The sequence below is a fragment of the Amphibalanus amphitrite genome, unplaced genomic scaffold (genome assembly GCF_019059575.1).
Source record: "Amphibalanus amphitrite isolate SeventyFive unplaced genomic scaffold, NRLGWU_Aamphi_draft 001490F_arrow, whole genome shotgun sequence".
Lineage (NCBI taxonomy): Eukaryota > Metazoa > Arthropoda > Thecostraca > Balanomorpha > Balanidae > Amphibalanus > Amphibalanus amphitrite.
This window is the reverse complement of record NW_024882983.1, coordinates 100082-116474: the sequence shown is the minus strand read 5'-3', so window position 1 is coordinate 116474 and position 16393 is coordinate 100082. Positions and strand designations below refer to the sequence as shown.

Sequence of the window (16393 nt, the reverse complement as noted above, 5' to 3'; positions counted from 1 at the left end):
CCGGTGCCCTAGAGCGGGAGATTCTGCAGCATCTGGCTGAACAGCGCGGCGGCGACGGTGCTGACGATGAGCCCAGCACGCTGTCGTCGAGCTCGAGGCCCGTTGAAGACGACTCGACGCTGCAGTACGACACAGTTCCCGACGAGTCGGACGACCCCAGTCAGGACGAGCGGCTGGTCGGCCGGCGAGTTGGCACCCTGCCGGCCGCGCGCGGTCTGCTCAGTCGTATCAGTGAGCTGAGCTCGGAGTTGGACTCGCGGCGCTCGACGCCGTCGTTCAGCGCACCCTGTGAGGAACTGCCGAGCCAGGGCGGCGGCTGCGCACTGGTTGGTCTCGGCGCCGGCGGCGAGCCGAGCGAGTCGTCCACGGAGGACGGCGGCCGAGACTCGCCGTCCGGCTCGGCCGAGCCCGACTTCCCGTCGCCGCCCAGCTCGCTGCTGGAGGCCGGCTGGCCGGCGCCGCGCCGCGCGGCGGACCGGTGCGCCGGCCGGCCGCGGCGCGCCGCCAACAGCGGCTCCGACACGGACGCCGGCGCCGACCTGGCCGGCCCGCTGGAGACGGCGCCGACCCGCCGGTGTCCGGCCGGCTCCCGCACCGCCGCCCTATGACGGTCCCCGGCAGCCCGCTCCAGGGGCTGAGAGGGCCCCGTCCGGCCGCCGACTGCAATAACGCGGCCCGGGAAACGTTCCGGCCGGCGCCGGCCGAGCTGGCCGCTCGCACAGCGCAGCTTTCACTCGTTATTTATTGCGAAGTAGTGAGTCGTTACGGGCGGCGTGGCGTCTGTTTTCCTGCCGCCGCCGGAGGTCTACTGTTGCCGACCGGCTGACCCGTTACAAAGACGGCCGTTTTATATTGATGACCCAACGTCACCCCACGTGTCCACTCGTCCATCGCAGTCCTCGCCTCACAGCCGCTCGTCACATCATGCCCTCCCTGCCCCTCCCCTGACCCCGCCCACCCTGCAGCTGCTCACTGGCGCCGCGCAGTGCCTTTTTGGTTGTGCGGGCCGCTCCCCGGCCTCCCCTGGCCTCCCCCGGCCTCCCCAGCTGTCCCGCCGCCCTCCCGGCGGATGATACTCGCCCTGTGATAGCTGCGCCGTCGGAGACGGCTCGTCCGCTCCAAAGGCACGGCGGCGTCCCCAGTTTCAATACATACGTGCCGATTCTGAGTGGACGTGAGTTGGACTGGTGTGATGGTGTGCTGTGTGAAGGGTGGGCCGCGAGGGCGAGTATGTATGAGTGTATCAGCTTTCCAAAGCTGCGAGGACACGCACAGTTTGAACTGTCTGAAGGTGAGGCTCCGCTCTATCCATATCGGTGTATGTGGCCTGCCGCACGCTCCATGTACTTTGTTCGATCACGTTTGTGATCGATTTGGCATGACTGCCGGTCGGCGCGCCTGCCTGCTTGTCTTATCTGTGGCGGGGTCAGCCCACGCTACGTCCAGCCGGCGGGCTTCATCTCACGGCGGTCTCGGGAATATCGCCGCTCGCGCCTCCCTTTCGTTCCATTCAGTTCAGTTTTCACGACAAAAGCTGTTACGTTTTGTTACGTAGTGAAGCTGCGGCCCATGCAGCCTACCGAAGGCCCCGCAGACTTGGTTGGCACATATGGGTGCACCGGTTTTGTGCAGCACAGCAAGTGGCTGTTTTTTATCAGTATCTTTATGACTTTCAGTGTTTTTAATCTTTATTTACTGCTCCATATCGTTATTTTTGCGAGTTGATGATAATTTTGTCATAGATGACATCACCATGATGAATGTTTCAAGACTCGACCCGCACGTTTAAACGTGCATTGTTTTGTTTGTTTTTATTTGTTGTACAGCCGTTATAAGATGATTGTTGTATTGCACGTCTCATTCAAACGTTTTTATCTTCACGTGTATGTTTTCATTATTGTTTCTTCTGCAGCAGCATGTCTGATGTTCATTGCTCATGTTACCGTGTTTATCCATATTTGCATGTCACATAATGTTTTCCAGTTCACAACTGCCATAATGCTAGTTAATTACTTGGTTTATTCATCTCCGATTACTTATCAACAGTAAAGGTAATATTTTGTCATTGTATAGCCTACAGAGAACGTGCCCTGTTCTCCCGGTGTATCTGCGCCTTCTGACCTCGGTTTACCCCTACAGACGACGGCACCCTGCCCGTGCTCTCGGTCAACGAGGGCGGCTCGGAACCCGACGAGCCGCCGCCGCCGCCGCCGCCCCCGCCCCCGCCGGCGACCGTCTCCCCGCCGCCGCCGCCGCTCCCCGAGCCGCGTCTGAACGGCACCGGAACCGCACCACTTCCGGTGGAGAACGGCCAGCCGGCGCCGCCGGAAATCCGCCGGAAGCCTCGCCGCATCCCGGCCGACCGGGCCTTCTTCATCGCCAAGGAGATGCTGAGCACCGAGCGCACGTACCGCACCGACCTGCGGATACTGCACGTGGTGAGGAGTGGGGAGGTGATGGCGGGGTTTGGGCTGCCGGGGATGTGGGCTGCGAATGGAGGGAGGCCTTGCTGGGCTGTTGGAGAGGGGTGTGTGGCTGGATTGATGAATCCCGTGGTGGGTGGTTACTTTGGTGGCGTCGGTGAGGCGTTCGAGGCCCAGCCAGGGGAGGGGTGGGAGGGCCCTCAGTTCGCGTCTTGCTGCACTTGTTCTGACCCGTGTATGTGTGCTGGTTGCTGGCTGACGCGTGTCTGTCCCGTTACAGTGGTTCCGTGAGGCGGTCGAGGCCCAGCCGGGGGGAGGGGGAGGGCTCTCGGTCTGTGTCCTAACACAGTGTTACTGACCTGTATATCCGTCCCGTTACAGTGGTTCCGAGAGGCGGTGGAGGCCCAGCCGGGTGTGCCCATCGGTCTGCTGTCGCAGCTGTTTGTCCGTCTAGAGCCCATCTACACGGTACACAGCCAGCTGCTGAGGGACCTCGAGCAGCGCCTCATCGCCTGGTGAGTGGCCGCCTCGCGATACTACAGTCATGGGTCCCGGCCTGTAACCTAGCCTATACCCTTGTGCAGCTGCTGAGGGACCTCGAGCAGCGCCTCATCGCCTGGTGAGTGGCCGTGCGATACTACAGTCATGTACTTAGGCCTGTACCCTAACTTGTATCCCGGTCTGTACCCATGTCCAGCTGCACAGCTGAGGGACCTCGAGCAGCGCCTCATCGCGTGGTGAGTGACAACACTGTGCCCGGGACAGCGCCTCGGTCTGTGCCCGGTCTGTACCCTAAACTATACCCTTTCCAGCTGGTGCGGGACCTTGAACAGGGCCTCACAGCATGGCGAGTGGCCGCACTGTGCCTCGCCCTTCTATCATGTCTTTACCCATCGTAGTTGGAACCCGTGCTTAATGTTGGCTTTAATCCTTTGAATAAAACTTAAGCGTAAACATATAATTATTAGAATATCCTTTTTATCTCCGCGTTCGGTGCAAATAGTTTGTTCCCATTTCTCTGTCTCTTCCCTGCATCGCATAGCATTTGTCTCCGTTTTGTTGTCAGAGAGCAGAGCAGCCCGGCGGACGGCCTGTGATAGTTAAGGTATGATGGTAGTGTGTGACTATATGTCGGTCTCTGCGTTCCCAGGGAGCAGAGCAGCCCGGCGGACGGCCTGTCGCCGCCTCCGCGGCTCTGCGACGTCCTGCTGCAGGCTAACCTGAGCGACGTGTACCTGCCCTACATCGACTGCTACCTGCAGGCCCTGGAGACCATAGAGCGCGAGTACCGCACCAACGAGACGTTCAAACAGGTTAGTTCGACCGAGCAGAGCAGACTGAGGGATCAGGGAGGTATCGCCAGCAGGGTTGTTCGAGTAGGACGGACGTGCTCCCGTGGTCTTTGGTGCCAGGGTGTATAGAGAACGGTTGGTTTAATTTCGATGCCTGCCGTTAATCAGGTGTTGACAAGCTGATGGTGGTTGATTGGTCCTAGAAATGTCTGCTATTTGCAGCTGACATTTGGCTAAAACAAGGGACATAGCTATGGTCCCTTCCCTTGTTGATCTGGCCCTGACTGGCCTGCTCCCTTTTCCTTCCCTATCGTGACCCTGGTGCTATTCTTTTGCTCTCCTGTCATGACCTGTCGCCTCGCTTCTTGCCACGTAGACTGTGTGTGCCCATGATCTGACCGAGTCCCTCTGCTAACCGCTCGTCTGCGTTATGTCGACAGATGTACCGCGACTTTGAGATGCAGAAGGTGTGCTACCTGCCGGTAGCGGCCCTGGTGCTGAAGCCCCTGCAGCGGGTCCTCCATCTACACACCCTCCTCACAAGTCAGTGGTGCTGAATTGGTGATGGCGATATCAGATCTTGAGGCCTATTCGCCAGCTACTATAGGTCTCATTTGGGGATGCTTCTCGTCCTGTTTATTATATATTTTTGCTTATTTGTATTGCGCACTCACAGGAGATTTAGTTTCGGAAATTTTACGTGGTTTGTTCTGATCACTGACTTGACTTGCGGTGACTGCTGGTCTTTCATATAAAGTGGAGTCGCTTTGAGCATGCTCTGGTCTACTAGTTATGTATTGCGGTGGCCCGTGACCTGCCTTTTGTTGTTTTCCGTGATCTTGGCTGTTCCGGTTTGGCTCGTTCTACCGGTCCATGCTGCAGGTCCGTTGTCTGTGGGCCGGTCTGGTGTGCTGTCCTCTCTGTATCACGGTCGCCGCCCTCCCTGACACCCCCCCCCCGTCCGTCAGAGCTGGCGCCTCAGTACAAGCCCGGCGAGCGGGACGCCGGCGAGGCGGCGGCGCTGCTCCAGGAGCTCTCGCAGCTCACCGAGCGGCTCCAGCCGCGCCTCCTGATCTCCGACAACCGCGTCAAGCTGATGGAGCTGCAGCGCGACCTGGTCGGCTGCGACGCGCTGCTGGCAGGCGCAGAGGCCGTCGGCAGGCGCTTCGTGCGCGAGGGCTGTCTGCAGAAACTCAGCAAAAAGGGATACCAGCACCGCATGTTCTTCCTGGTGAGCTGACCGGCAAGGGGAAGGTCGGGCTTGAGGCGCCGTCGTATTCGCTCAGGAAACGAACCAGACATAGGCGGCGGAACGGGGAGGGCACCGGGGCACCGTGCCTCCCTAGTTTGATTTTGGCATTTTAACATCAGCCCTATGGGCGTTGCATGGAAAGAATGGGACCAAAAGTCGGCAGCGCCCCCCTTAATTGAAGGTGTTCCGCCGCTACTGGGACCAGACAATGATCGGGCATGAGTTCGAGTGAAAACTGCCCTTTGCGTCTTCGGTATCATTTCGAGGTTGTTATGAATCAATGTAAAAGCTTTGACCAGCCGTGTTCCAACACTTTTCTATCGCCAGTCATGATTTTCTGGCAGTGTGGTTTACACGCTTTGTAAGCCGCTGTTCTACATCTCTGTTCTGTCCACTGTCTCGCCTTGTCCCCAGTATTTTCCATATCCCTCTTTCCGTCCCTACTCCCTGTTTCCTCTGTGTCTCTCTAACAATCACCCTGTCTCCCCCAGTTCTCAGACGTCCTGGTGTACACCCCTCGCACCACCAGTCCGGTGCCACAGTTCACTTTGTCCGCTGTATATCCTTCTAACCGTCTCTCCCCCCCCCCCCCCCCTCCTCAGTTTTCAGACGTGCTGGTTTACACGTCTCGCACCACCAATCCGGTGCTGCAGTTCACTTTGTCCGCTGTATATCCTTCTAACCGTCTCCCCTCTCCTCAGTTTTCAGACGTGCTGGTGTACACATCTCGCACCACCAGTCCGGTGCCGCAGTTCAAGGTGCACGGCCAGCTGCCTCTGCGGGGCGTGTCTGTTGAACAGACCGACTCGCAGCTGGGTATCGCCAACTGCTTCACCATCTTCGGCGGAAACAGGTTCGTCCTGCTGGACAGTCGAATGCATGGCTAGTTTTGTTTTTGTTTGGTTGGGCTAGGCTCTTTTGGTCTAACGAGACCATTTCAGAGCCGGGAGGATGATAGGATTTAGGGGGAGACATTGATCTGGGCGGGCAGCCCCCGAGCACTCACCTCACCCGGCTACGGGCCTGCTCCTAGGAGAGCTTTCCGCATGGGATAAAGTTGTTCGTCCAGCCCGGAGCAGGAGTTGAGGCATGGAGGAGAAATATTTGACTATACTGAGGATGGAAACGACGGAACGGAGGAATGTGCATGGTTAGGCTGGAGCATGGTTGTGGCCGTGGTTGGAGTGTGGAGTGAAGAGGTTTGGGATTGGTGTGGCCCGTCGGGATTGGAACGGACAGCCGACAGGTGGCGTGGTGTCTCAGGTCGGCCGGTCCTATAAAGCCGAAAGGGTGGGATGGAAACACCGTGCTGGTTGGTCACAGAGTGACTGTAGTGTGGTGTGCTGCGTGTTCATGGTAAGACCGTTTCTTAGTGAATGAATCGCAACTTTATTACTACTGATAGAACTCTTGACTTAGAGGGACTGCACCGGCCGGCGGAACTTTGTTATTTGTAAAACTGCTGTCTCTCGTGGTTGTCATGCACATACAATTACTACTCTGTTTGACAGATTGGCTAGGAAGGATCAATGTAGAGTCGGTTGCTAGGTTTGTAGTGCATAACAAGTTAATTTGTCTGTAAGTTAAGCGCATGATGTATTGCTGGCTGTTGTGCGACGTGTTCCGCCCGCTATGGCTCTGACCCCATGGTACCTCGTTCCCAGGGCGCTGGTGATCGCCGCCAGCTGTGCCGAGGAGCGGGACGCCTGGCTGCGTGACCTGCGGACGTCCATAGAGTCGGCGATGGCCCAGCCGGACACCACAGCGCCGCTCAGCTCCAGCCTGCTGCCCGCCTGCAGTACGTACCGCTCGCGAAGAGACGCGCGCCTGGAACGATTGCATTAGTCTGGTATAGGTTGGGAATTTCCACTAATTAGGGCGTTTACCGGTAGAGTGATTCACCTATTTCAGATCCAACCTACTGCCCGCCTGTATAAGTACCGCACGCATACGATACATCGCGATCAGAGCGTTTTTATCACAGCGTCTGTTCTGACCAGCGACCTTGCGGACTTAGTGTGGAAAATAGGCTCACAGTGACACAGTCTGCCTGCACCAACTAAATTCTTGGTTCGTTTTCAACTGCACTGGGTTACATTGATGTCTATTGGGACATTATTTTCGAGGGTCTTTTGTCACAGATGAGTCAACGTTGAGTTTTTTGTTTTTTTTACTACGATGTTCTACACAATGCCAGTGCTTGTATGCACGCATCCCTTCGGTGCCTGCGCAGTTGGGTAATGTTACATCGTATCACTTCGTAGGCCATAGACAGACACCCGTCAGTATGTTTCCTTCGCTCCCTTATACTGCTGCTGCGTAGTGCGGTAGTGTTATGAACTTATGACACCGTAGACAGAAGTGAGACATCATCACTGTGTTCCCGCTCCTTCCCATTGAAGGTCGCTGCGTAGCACGGTAATGTTATCACATTGTCTATTATATTTTCCTGCCACTGCTGCCCATAGTAGGTCACTACGCAGTGGCGTATGCATGTTATCACAGCATCTCTAACTGACGGCTGCCGTCGGTGGCTCGACGTTGGTCTCGTCACCGCCCGTCTCCGGTTATCACTGCCGCTGCCATCACTGGACGGTGACAGCAGTGAGCGTGTGACCTGACCGACCACCGGCGGATGGGACGGCGTCCGTCCACTGGTCGGCTCTGATTGTTTGTTGGCGTCGGCACTGCGGCTCTCAATGGCACTACGTATGGGACGGTGGTGCTGGCCGCATATGCTGGCCGATAGTGCTGAGCGTACCCGGTCAGGGTTGGACATAAGGGATGGGTAGAGGCTAGAGCTGATCGTTTGTGACGTCCAGACTGACCGCTGGCTGGGACAGAGGCCACGGGCGACCTTGGATAGAGGTTAGAACTGACGTGTGTTGGAGGTGAGGGCTGGCCATGAACTGGGGTCGCTGAACAGCGGATGGTTGTTCGATCTGATCTGACCTACCTGACCCGACAGGCTCCTCTGATGTCCGGTCTAGCTGTGCTGGAGAGCGTCCCTCTAACCTGACCTGCCTCACCCCCAGGCTCCTCTGACGAGATCATGTGCGGTCTCTCGGCGGAGGAGACAGTCCCCCTGACCTGATCTCCCCCCCCCCCCCCCACAGGCTCCTCTGACGAGATCATGTGCGGTCTCTCTGCGGAGGAGGGCGGCACGCCTCTGGGAGCGCCGTCCGAGCGGCAGCCCAACTGGCGCAGTAACCGTAGTCCGCACGTGTGCTGGCACCGCGGTATCTCGGTCAGCATGGCGCACACGGCGGCGGCCGTGCACGGCCAGCTCAGCGGCTACCTGCTCAGGAAGTTCAAAAACTCGGACGGTTGGCAGAAACTGTGGGTGGTGCTCACCAACTTCTGCCTCTACTTCTACAAGACCTTCCAGGTGAGGCGGTGCGGCTGGAGAGAGCCGGGAAAGGTGGGGAGGATAGTGCCGGAGGTCTAAGAGCAAGCTAAAAGATGTGGAGGTAGTATTGGATTTTTTTTACGGTCACACTGAGCCATATCCCCATTCTTTTACTCACCTTACCCGTGCAAAAGAACATGCACAAAGTCCAAAAGCACATACCAGCTCTCAACTGTGCGTACTGCGTACTTACGTTTTTGCTTTGCGACCTACTGTACTTGGTTGTTATCTTTCGGCAAGATGCCTCCCTACGAAAACAAAAAACAAAAACAAACAAACATACAAACCAAAAACAAACAAGAATTGTCATAGAAACTCATGTTGTGTCCTCTTTTCTGTCAGTCACTTGGGTAAATAATGCTGTGTAGGTCGTGTGGGGGCTTGCTGGGTAGTGGGTAGGCCTCCTAGAGAGGTCGGTATGGTATGGTTTCTCCGGACACTGGGGTGCACCGTGCAGTCGTGCCAGAGTTTTTCGTCGAATGCGAAGATGGTAGCGCCACCTGTGCAGTGTACACCGTTCAACTGTTCTGATATTCTGCTATGGTGAACCCTGGCGCCTATTGTGTCTTGTATTCCCTACTATCGCCCCGCTCCAGCTGTATCCCAGAGAAAAACGAACACCCCTGACGCTATCCTCCGTCCTCTGTCTTCACTCCTGCCTTATCCGCTGGTGACGGGCTGTTCCTCCGTCAGCGACGATGCTTTGGAGCTAGGAATTCCCCAGGCTTCTGTGGTGTCGATGGTGACTAATTATTCTAACATACATATATATATATATGTATATTGGTCATGACCGGTAGCTTTGCTGTGATTTACTTAAGTCCAGTTGCATTAATTCACATTTGTTGTCTCCCTGTCGATGACGTAACGTGTTATATTTTACTTCGACTTTGGTTACTCTCCAGATTTTTTTTTTAGGAGAAACGCAAAATGTTTGTTCTGTCTCATCGGAGCTGTATACCCTTCCGACACTGTCCCACTTACTGAGATTATCTGTCCTTGGTTGACATGCTCACCCGTCTTTGCTGGCCTCTCATTACCGCCCCTCGCTGTAGCAGCTATCGCGTTTGAGACGGTGATAAACGTCTTTTCCAGCTCCTCCCCATATTAGTGCCCCCTATCTAGTTGACCCCCGTCTCTGTGTTTTTCACCAGTGAATCCCCTCAACCCTCTGACCACCACGACTATGACCTGCTGTGTCAGACTAGAGGTGGCAAGAGATGAAAATTTTGGGAACCAGACTCGAACCAGACCCGGCTGGACATTTCTGGAACCAGTCGGACCCGGTCTTAGTTGGAATCGGAACCAGTTGGACCCGGTCCCCAAAAGTCAATTAATACAAACTTCTTGTAATCATTAGTTGCATCATGTATAACAGCCTATTTCCCACTGGGAATACTCATGAGCTACTGTGTGCAAAGAAACATTCACTTCATTCACTTCATATTTTGCAATAATGTGTAGTGTGCAAGATGTATAGTTTATGGTAGGACCCGGTTGGACCCGTCAGAAAATTTCCAGGAACCGGTCTGGACCCATATGGGTCCAGACTGGTTCTTTGGACCGGGTCCTCGGGTCCACATTTTGCCACCTCTATGTCAGACCCCACTCTTCCCGGCCCATACACACCGCGGTGTGGCCCGGTGATTTCCACCCGTCCTCCACCCTTTGTTCATCCTCCACCGGTACATATTCAGTGTTTGCATTCCGCTGTGGTACCGTCACCCCGTTCGGATCGGGACGTCCCCTGCCACTGCCCCCGCCGTCTGTATGGTGCAGCTCACCAGTAGTGTACACTTCACACTTGGTGCGTGACTGCGTGGTGGTTGAAGTGGGTGTATGGGGTGGTTCTAATGAATAGAGGTTCCCCTTGCGTGACTGCCGATCGTATAATACGCCCCATGTCACTGATGTAACTCCGTATGAGGTCTCTATGAAACTAAGAACTCGCCATTTGTAGCTGTGAGTACCTGACTCGTCTGTAACTAAGAGGTTTCTGCGTGGTCATCGTTTGTGTAAGCTGACCGGCCGTATGCGACTAACAATCCGATGACTGAGTAGTTCCTTTATGTGTGTCTGCCGATTGTGTAACGCTCCCCCGGCCACACCCTTTATCTATAAACACTGCAATTGACCCTCGCTCCTGCCTTACCGCTTAGATCGGTGACCAGCCCAACGTCGAACTCCCATTCCAGATGTCTCCCTTAGATATCCTCTACTTCCTTTCCTGTCCCACACTCACAAACAATCATGTATCATAATATCCGATGCGACCACTCTTCTCGCCTTCATCCCCACTGCTCCCCACTCGTAAACTGCACATGTCGCTGACTTGCAGGACCGTCTCGTCGCCCGCTCCCGTGATCTACCGCCTCCTACCCGGTACCGACCGGGTGGGTCGGCCAGTTTATTGACACAATGGCGCTGACGCCGGTGATTAGGGCCAGTCTGTCGCCCAGGTTGTTAGCGGTCACTCCACAGTGTTGATGGTGCCCTACCGGCGCCATAGACATTACCGACCTGGGCTGCGCTGGCCATCAGTCACTGCTCAGGCCTCAGAAGGGTGGACTGAATGAATGAATGGGCTGTGAGTGACGTAGAGTTGCGCAGTTTGTGGTGCAGTTCGTCGCCAGGGAAGTTCTTTTTGGGTTCACCGCTGGGTGGTCCACTATGAAAAGTTGTCCGATTGGAATCAAGAATCAAGGTTATTATTGGCTAAAGCGCTTGAACTTCGTTTTTTTCAAACCATGTCGGGTTGCGACACCGTACTACTGAAAGGAAAATGGTACGCGGCAGTCGTGTCCAATGTCCATGGCAGGACGCGAGTTTACAGTTATAGGTGACGTGACGGGGGAGGCGTGACGTGGCGCTGAGTATTGGTCCCAGGGGAGGTGACATAGCCGTCCGTGACGCTGCCCGTGACGCTCTCGTCTCATCCGTCACCGGCTGTGAAGTGACCTGGCGCCTGCGGTGGCACGGTGTGTGACGAGTCCCCCACACCACCACAGGTCCCGGGGGTCTTATCACCGGTACCGGACAGATGAGTACAAACACTGGTCTCGGGCGGCTCGACCCGCCCACACATGCTGACAGCTAGCCGTGTGGTATCGCACGCTGCGGGCATACCCACCCACACAGCGGATGAACTGAGCGGTGCGGCGCCCGGCCGCCGGACCGCTCCTCGCCGTGGTCTGAGGGGTTACTCACCCTCCACAGCTCCGCGCGTGTCTCTCAGCCGTATCCACTCCCCGGCACACCCACACATTGTGGCCACTCCACCCACACATTGCAGTGACGGCACAGACCGACCCCGGGCCGCCGGCTACAGACACTCCCCACAGTGGCGGGGCGCTCCTCAGTTCCGGTGACGTGGTGTCGGTACCGGGCTGGGTGGTTAGCACCGTTAGCACCTCCTCGGGCAGGAGTGAAGGCAGGGCTCGGCTGACCAAGTTGCGGTTGTCTACTGCACCTATCGAACTCTGGCCTAACAGACTCACGGGCAGACCCACCCATGACCCAGACCCGCCCAGTGGTCTACCCGTGTGTCCAGTTCTGCTGATCGGTACTGGTCATCCTTCCGGCGGCTTTGGGTCGGTGAGATCATCTCGCTGGTGTGCGCTCGGTCCGTGCCAGGCGAGGTGAACCCGAGGTCTGTCCGAACCTCTGGAGACGGCTCACTGCGTCACAGCTGTGGTGGGGACGTGCGACGTGGGTGGGTGTCTATGAATGATGCTCTCTAAAGCAGGACTGGTAACCTATGTTGAGCTGAGAGCGTCATCACACGTCTATCCTTATTCAGTACTACTTTCAATACAGGGAGGCGGTTCATTAGCTTAGTGTAGTTCCGACCATCCCCATATGGAGATGTTATGGGTTCTAGAACGTCCCCGAACTCAAACGAGTCTCCAGCCGGCCCGACGCCGACCCGTATTCGCCATAACCTCCCTGTATTACGGACATCTGCACAGTCTCCGGTCCTCTCTGGACCACACATTGTGCGCCGCACTGTGGAGGAAGTCCGCCCCCTCCCCGACCCTTCCTGTCGGTCCCACCGGACGTCCGGACGCTCCGGTGTGTGTGTGTGTGTGTGTGGCCGTGACGCTATCACCGGCGAGTGGACGGACGGTGGCAGCCTGCGCGGCTCCGGCCGACGACATATCCGGTCCGAGATTTTAAACCTCGCTCCGGGGGGACGTCATAGCTTCTCTCTGTTCCGATACCGGCTATTGAGTTTAGTGGCTGTGTGCTTGCCTTGTGCTCACATGACTTACTCTATTCTAACCATGACTACCATGGATATGCACCGTCTTTGCGACGTTTATGAAGAGCCAGCGAGGTGAAGCGATCGTAACGCAACTGACAGCGCAGACCGACAGTGGAAAGTCCCGGCGCTCCCCACTGCGTCGCCCGGTCGCTCTTCTGGCACTCCTTGCTGCGTAGTTCAGTGTGACGAGAACGGTGGGAGAAGTGAGGCACAGACCGATGGCCGACGGCCCGCCGCCGGGCTGTCGCGCTGCGGAGAGGGTGGCAGGGCGCGGCGGCGGTGGTTACTGGTACAGGGTGCTGGTACGGCACGCCGCTGCCTCGTCTTAGGGCAGCTGGGAGCTGCATTGCGCGGTGTTGTGACGCGTGGGACTCGGTTGGTGGGTGGTGGTTGAAACACTGTTGAATGGGGGCGATGCTGTTGGGTGTCAGATGAGGGTGGCGGTGATGTGTCTTTATCGACACACACAGGTAGTGTCCTTTTTTTGCCTCAGTGTTGGAGGAAAATGCCTCCAAAAAAGGGAATGAGAGTGGAAAATCGACGGTCAGATAAGGTCCAAAAAGAGTGGGAAAAAAGATCAATTAATTGCACTGATTTATGCATATACAAAAGTGGAAAATGTAGGATGCGAAACGACCTTCAACGCAAACGCTTTTCTCGGAAAATTAGGAGTGAAAAAAATCCTCTTAAAAATTGGGCATTGAGTATAACATGATTTGCATTTGGATGCTGTTTCCCACCCAACGCAATATATTTTGAGACACTGCACACAGGCTACACTTTATTTAGTCTGAGTAGTTCGTCTTGAGTGTCACAAGATTAGTTAGGTACATATAGTCGCTGAGGTGGCATGAGTCGTATCCTGGGTGGTGTTATTCACATTTACCTCAGAGCTGTGTCACAGTACGCAGTTTCCAGAGTGAGTTTAGGTCATATTCAAGGTCACAGTGCAGTCTGCGGTCGCAATATTCACGATCGATAGGTCATATCTTGGTCGCACTTCGTCATGATGTCACGTTGGTTCAGGAGGGAAGCAAGTGCAGCGGGCCATCACACGCGGTGACCAGCGCAGTGGCGGCACTGGCCGACTGTTTGTTGTCCCAGCTTCGTTTGTGTCACGGTCGGCCACCGTCACTGACGCCGTTTGAGCGGGGAAGGAGCCGGGAGAAGGAATACAGAGGAGAGGAAAACCCCGCGGGAGCCCGAGGGAGGCGAGCTGTGACCCCCACAGTCGTGGCCCTCCACTTTGGGGCTTTTCATCGGGCGTACATTGGCCGGGAAGTATATCGGTCATCCGTAGTGTCCTCTGATAAACAAGGAATTTAAGATCCAACATACAAGTCGCTAGTTATTGCGTACTAGCCCGGATTTGTATTCTGCTGGAGAAAGATTTGTGAGTTGTGCGTCACAATTATCCTATCTTTCATCTCCATGTTCGTCATATCCCGCTGCGTCAGTCTTTGACGTCACTGGCACAATTTAGGCGAGGGACCACTTGCAACACGCAGATGATAGTGCTGCTAGAGAGTAGTGACCAGAACATATGTTGCATTTTTAGTTCGAGAGACGGTATTGAATGACTAACTGAACTCGCTTGAACTGTTTCTAGTCTATTACATGGCTGGCTTCCGTTTGCCAGCCTGTTCATATGTCTGTTCGTGTAACCTGTTTGGCGTTAGTCGTTAACGACCGTTTCATTTCTAGTCTTGTAGATGCGCATACTGAACACAAGTCGAGCTGGTCGACTCGCCTTGACCAGACGTTACCTTACTGCTTCCATCCCCAAGACGGGTCTCCGCTGACATCACTTCACCCAGGGACAAGTGCCGCTGACCTCTGTACCCCTCCCCCAGGTGTACGCTGACCTCTCCCTCCCTCCTCCAAGGACGAGTGCTCGCTGACCTCCCACGATCCCCAGGTCGAGTGCCCGCTGACTTCTCTCCTTCCTCCTCAGGACGAGTGCCCGCTGACTTATTACCCCCTTCCCCAGGATGAGTGCCCGCTGCCTTATTACCCCCTTCCTCAGAACGAGTGTCCGCTGACCTGCCTCGACCCCCCCCCCTCCCTCAGGACGAGTGCCCGTTGACCTCGCTCCCCCTGCTGGGTTACGTCGTCTCGGAGCCGGCGGCCACCGACAACATCCACAAGGAGCACGTGTTCAAGCTGCAGTTCAAGCAGCACATCTACTTCTTCCGCGCTGAGAGCCGCTACACGCTGGAGCGGTGGCTAGAGGTGATCGGTCGCACCGCGTCCACCTACCAGTGACACGCACTGCTCGGAGAAAACCCCCGCCAGACGAGGACCTACCTATGAGAGGTGGCACACCGCCCGCCGGCCCGGCGGCAGGCAGACAGTTCCCAGCCAGGCTGGACCGCGCAGTGGGCGGACGGAACACTCAGCCGTTTTGATAGCGCAGACGGCGACTCGCTGTTCTGTCGGTCCTTATGTGTGTTTGTGTTTGTAAGCGTGTGTATGCGTGTGTGTAACGACCGCGAGTGATGACATACGTTTTACGTGTTCGAGGCCAGAACCGCCGGACACCGCTCGCGAACTGTGTGCCTTTTATCGTGCCTTAGCTTATGAGATTGACGAGGTCGCTGCGGCCAAAGTGCATTAAATATTATTATTAGTGTGTTCGTCGGGGACTGGGCGTGCGTGGGCCCAGTGTGGGAGAGGGGTGTGCCATCCCCGAGCGGGCCCTAGCTGGCCGTCACGGGCAGGTGTTCACTGTTCAGTGTTCAGCGCCGCTAAACTCCCCGCGCCTCTCTCTGTGTCACAAGTGTCACAGACTTGTCACAAGCGCTACAACGTGTCACGGCGTGTCTTTACGGTGTCGCGTCCCCCTCATGGCAGTTACGTGTCGAAGGGAGAGCGGTCAGCGGTCGGTCGAGCCGCCGCCGGAGGCACCTCAGTCCCTGCTCCACCTCTGTCTCGGAGATATGCGAGTTTACTACCGACCGGCGTAAGGTAAACGAGATCGGTGCTTACTCCTACTGTCTGGCGACACGCTTATTTGGTATTTGGTAGCCCGAGCAGCTAATGTGAGGCATAATGGAGAGTGAAGTGCCGGCTGCGCCGAGAAATAACACGAGTCACTGAGAAGGCTGGGGGCGAGCGAACGCAAACAGCAATACATATTTTGTACGTTTAGCGGGCGTTTGGTGTGGTTTGGCGCAGATTTTGTCGAGCCGAACGGGTCGGAGTGGTGGCATTGAACTGTTCAGAGTTCTGCACATGGGAACGAATACTTGGGCCTCCCATATAAAGTATCATGCTTCTGTTATCTCCAGTCGGCAGTCACGTTGCGTACATCGCCAGGGCTGATGTCAGGCTACCGAAAAGAAAAGTCGGATCCAGTGACGCTGCTCTCCCACGTGATTTGGAGGACGTTTTGGTGGCATTTCCAGGCGTTCACATCCTGTTCGTATCTGCACACACACGAATACCGTTCGCAAGGCTGTCGATCGATCGATGTCCATGACTCGTGAGAAAACCTCCAAAATGTGTCCGTAAAAGCCTGCAATCGACCTCATCAGTTATCTGCAGCTGCTCTCTGGACAAGATGGACTCCGGAATGTTTCCCTGCAACTGAGTGCAATTAAACGGACGAAATGTCAGGCGTTCCTGTGTGTAAGGTCAGATGGTTGGGTTCGACCTCAAGTTAAAGTAACGACAAAACGTAAGGTAATGTTGGTGGGTTAAATACATTCCACTTCAACGGTTATAGTCGGCATGCTTTGGCGTCTGTAGCAT

General features: G+C 55.9%; 1 protein-coding gene across 2 annotated transcripts in view; it reads left to right on the top strand.

Moving 5' to 3' along the window:
* Positions 1-15790, top strand: part of LOC122373410 (FERM, ARHGEF and pleckstrin domain-containing protein 1-like) — a 50351-nt gene extending 34561 nt beyond the window's left edge. For both annotated transcript variants that reach the window (XM_043351430.1, XM_043351429.1), the window contains exons 11-19: positions 2140-2438; positions 2805-2938; positions 3574-3736; positions 4156-4258; positions 4684-4946; positions 5669-5820; positions 6632-6765; positions 8084-8355; positions 14711-15790. In XM_043351430.1, the coding sequence (XP_043207365.1) occupies positions 2140-2438; positions 2805-2938; positions 3574-3736; positions 4156-4258; positions 4684-4946; positions 5669-5820; positions 6632-6765; positions 8084-8355; positions 14711-14905 (1715 nt within the window). In that variant the 3' untranslated portion in view covers positions 14906-15790. The remainder of the gene's footprint in view (positions 1-2139; positions 2439-2804; positions 2939-3573; positions 3737-4155; positions 4259-4683; positions 4947-5668; positions 5821-6631; positions 6766-8083; positions 8356-14710) is intronic.
* Positions 15791-16393: the final 603 nt, after the last annotated feature.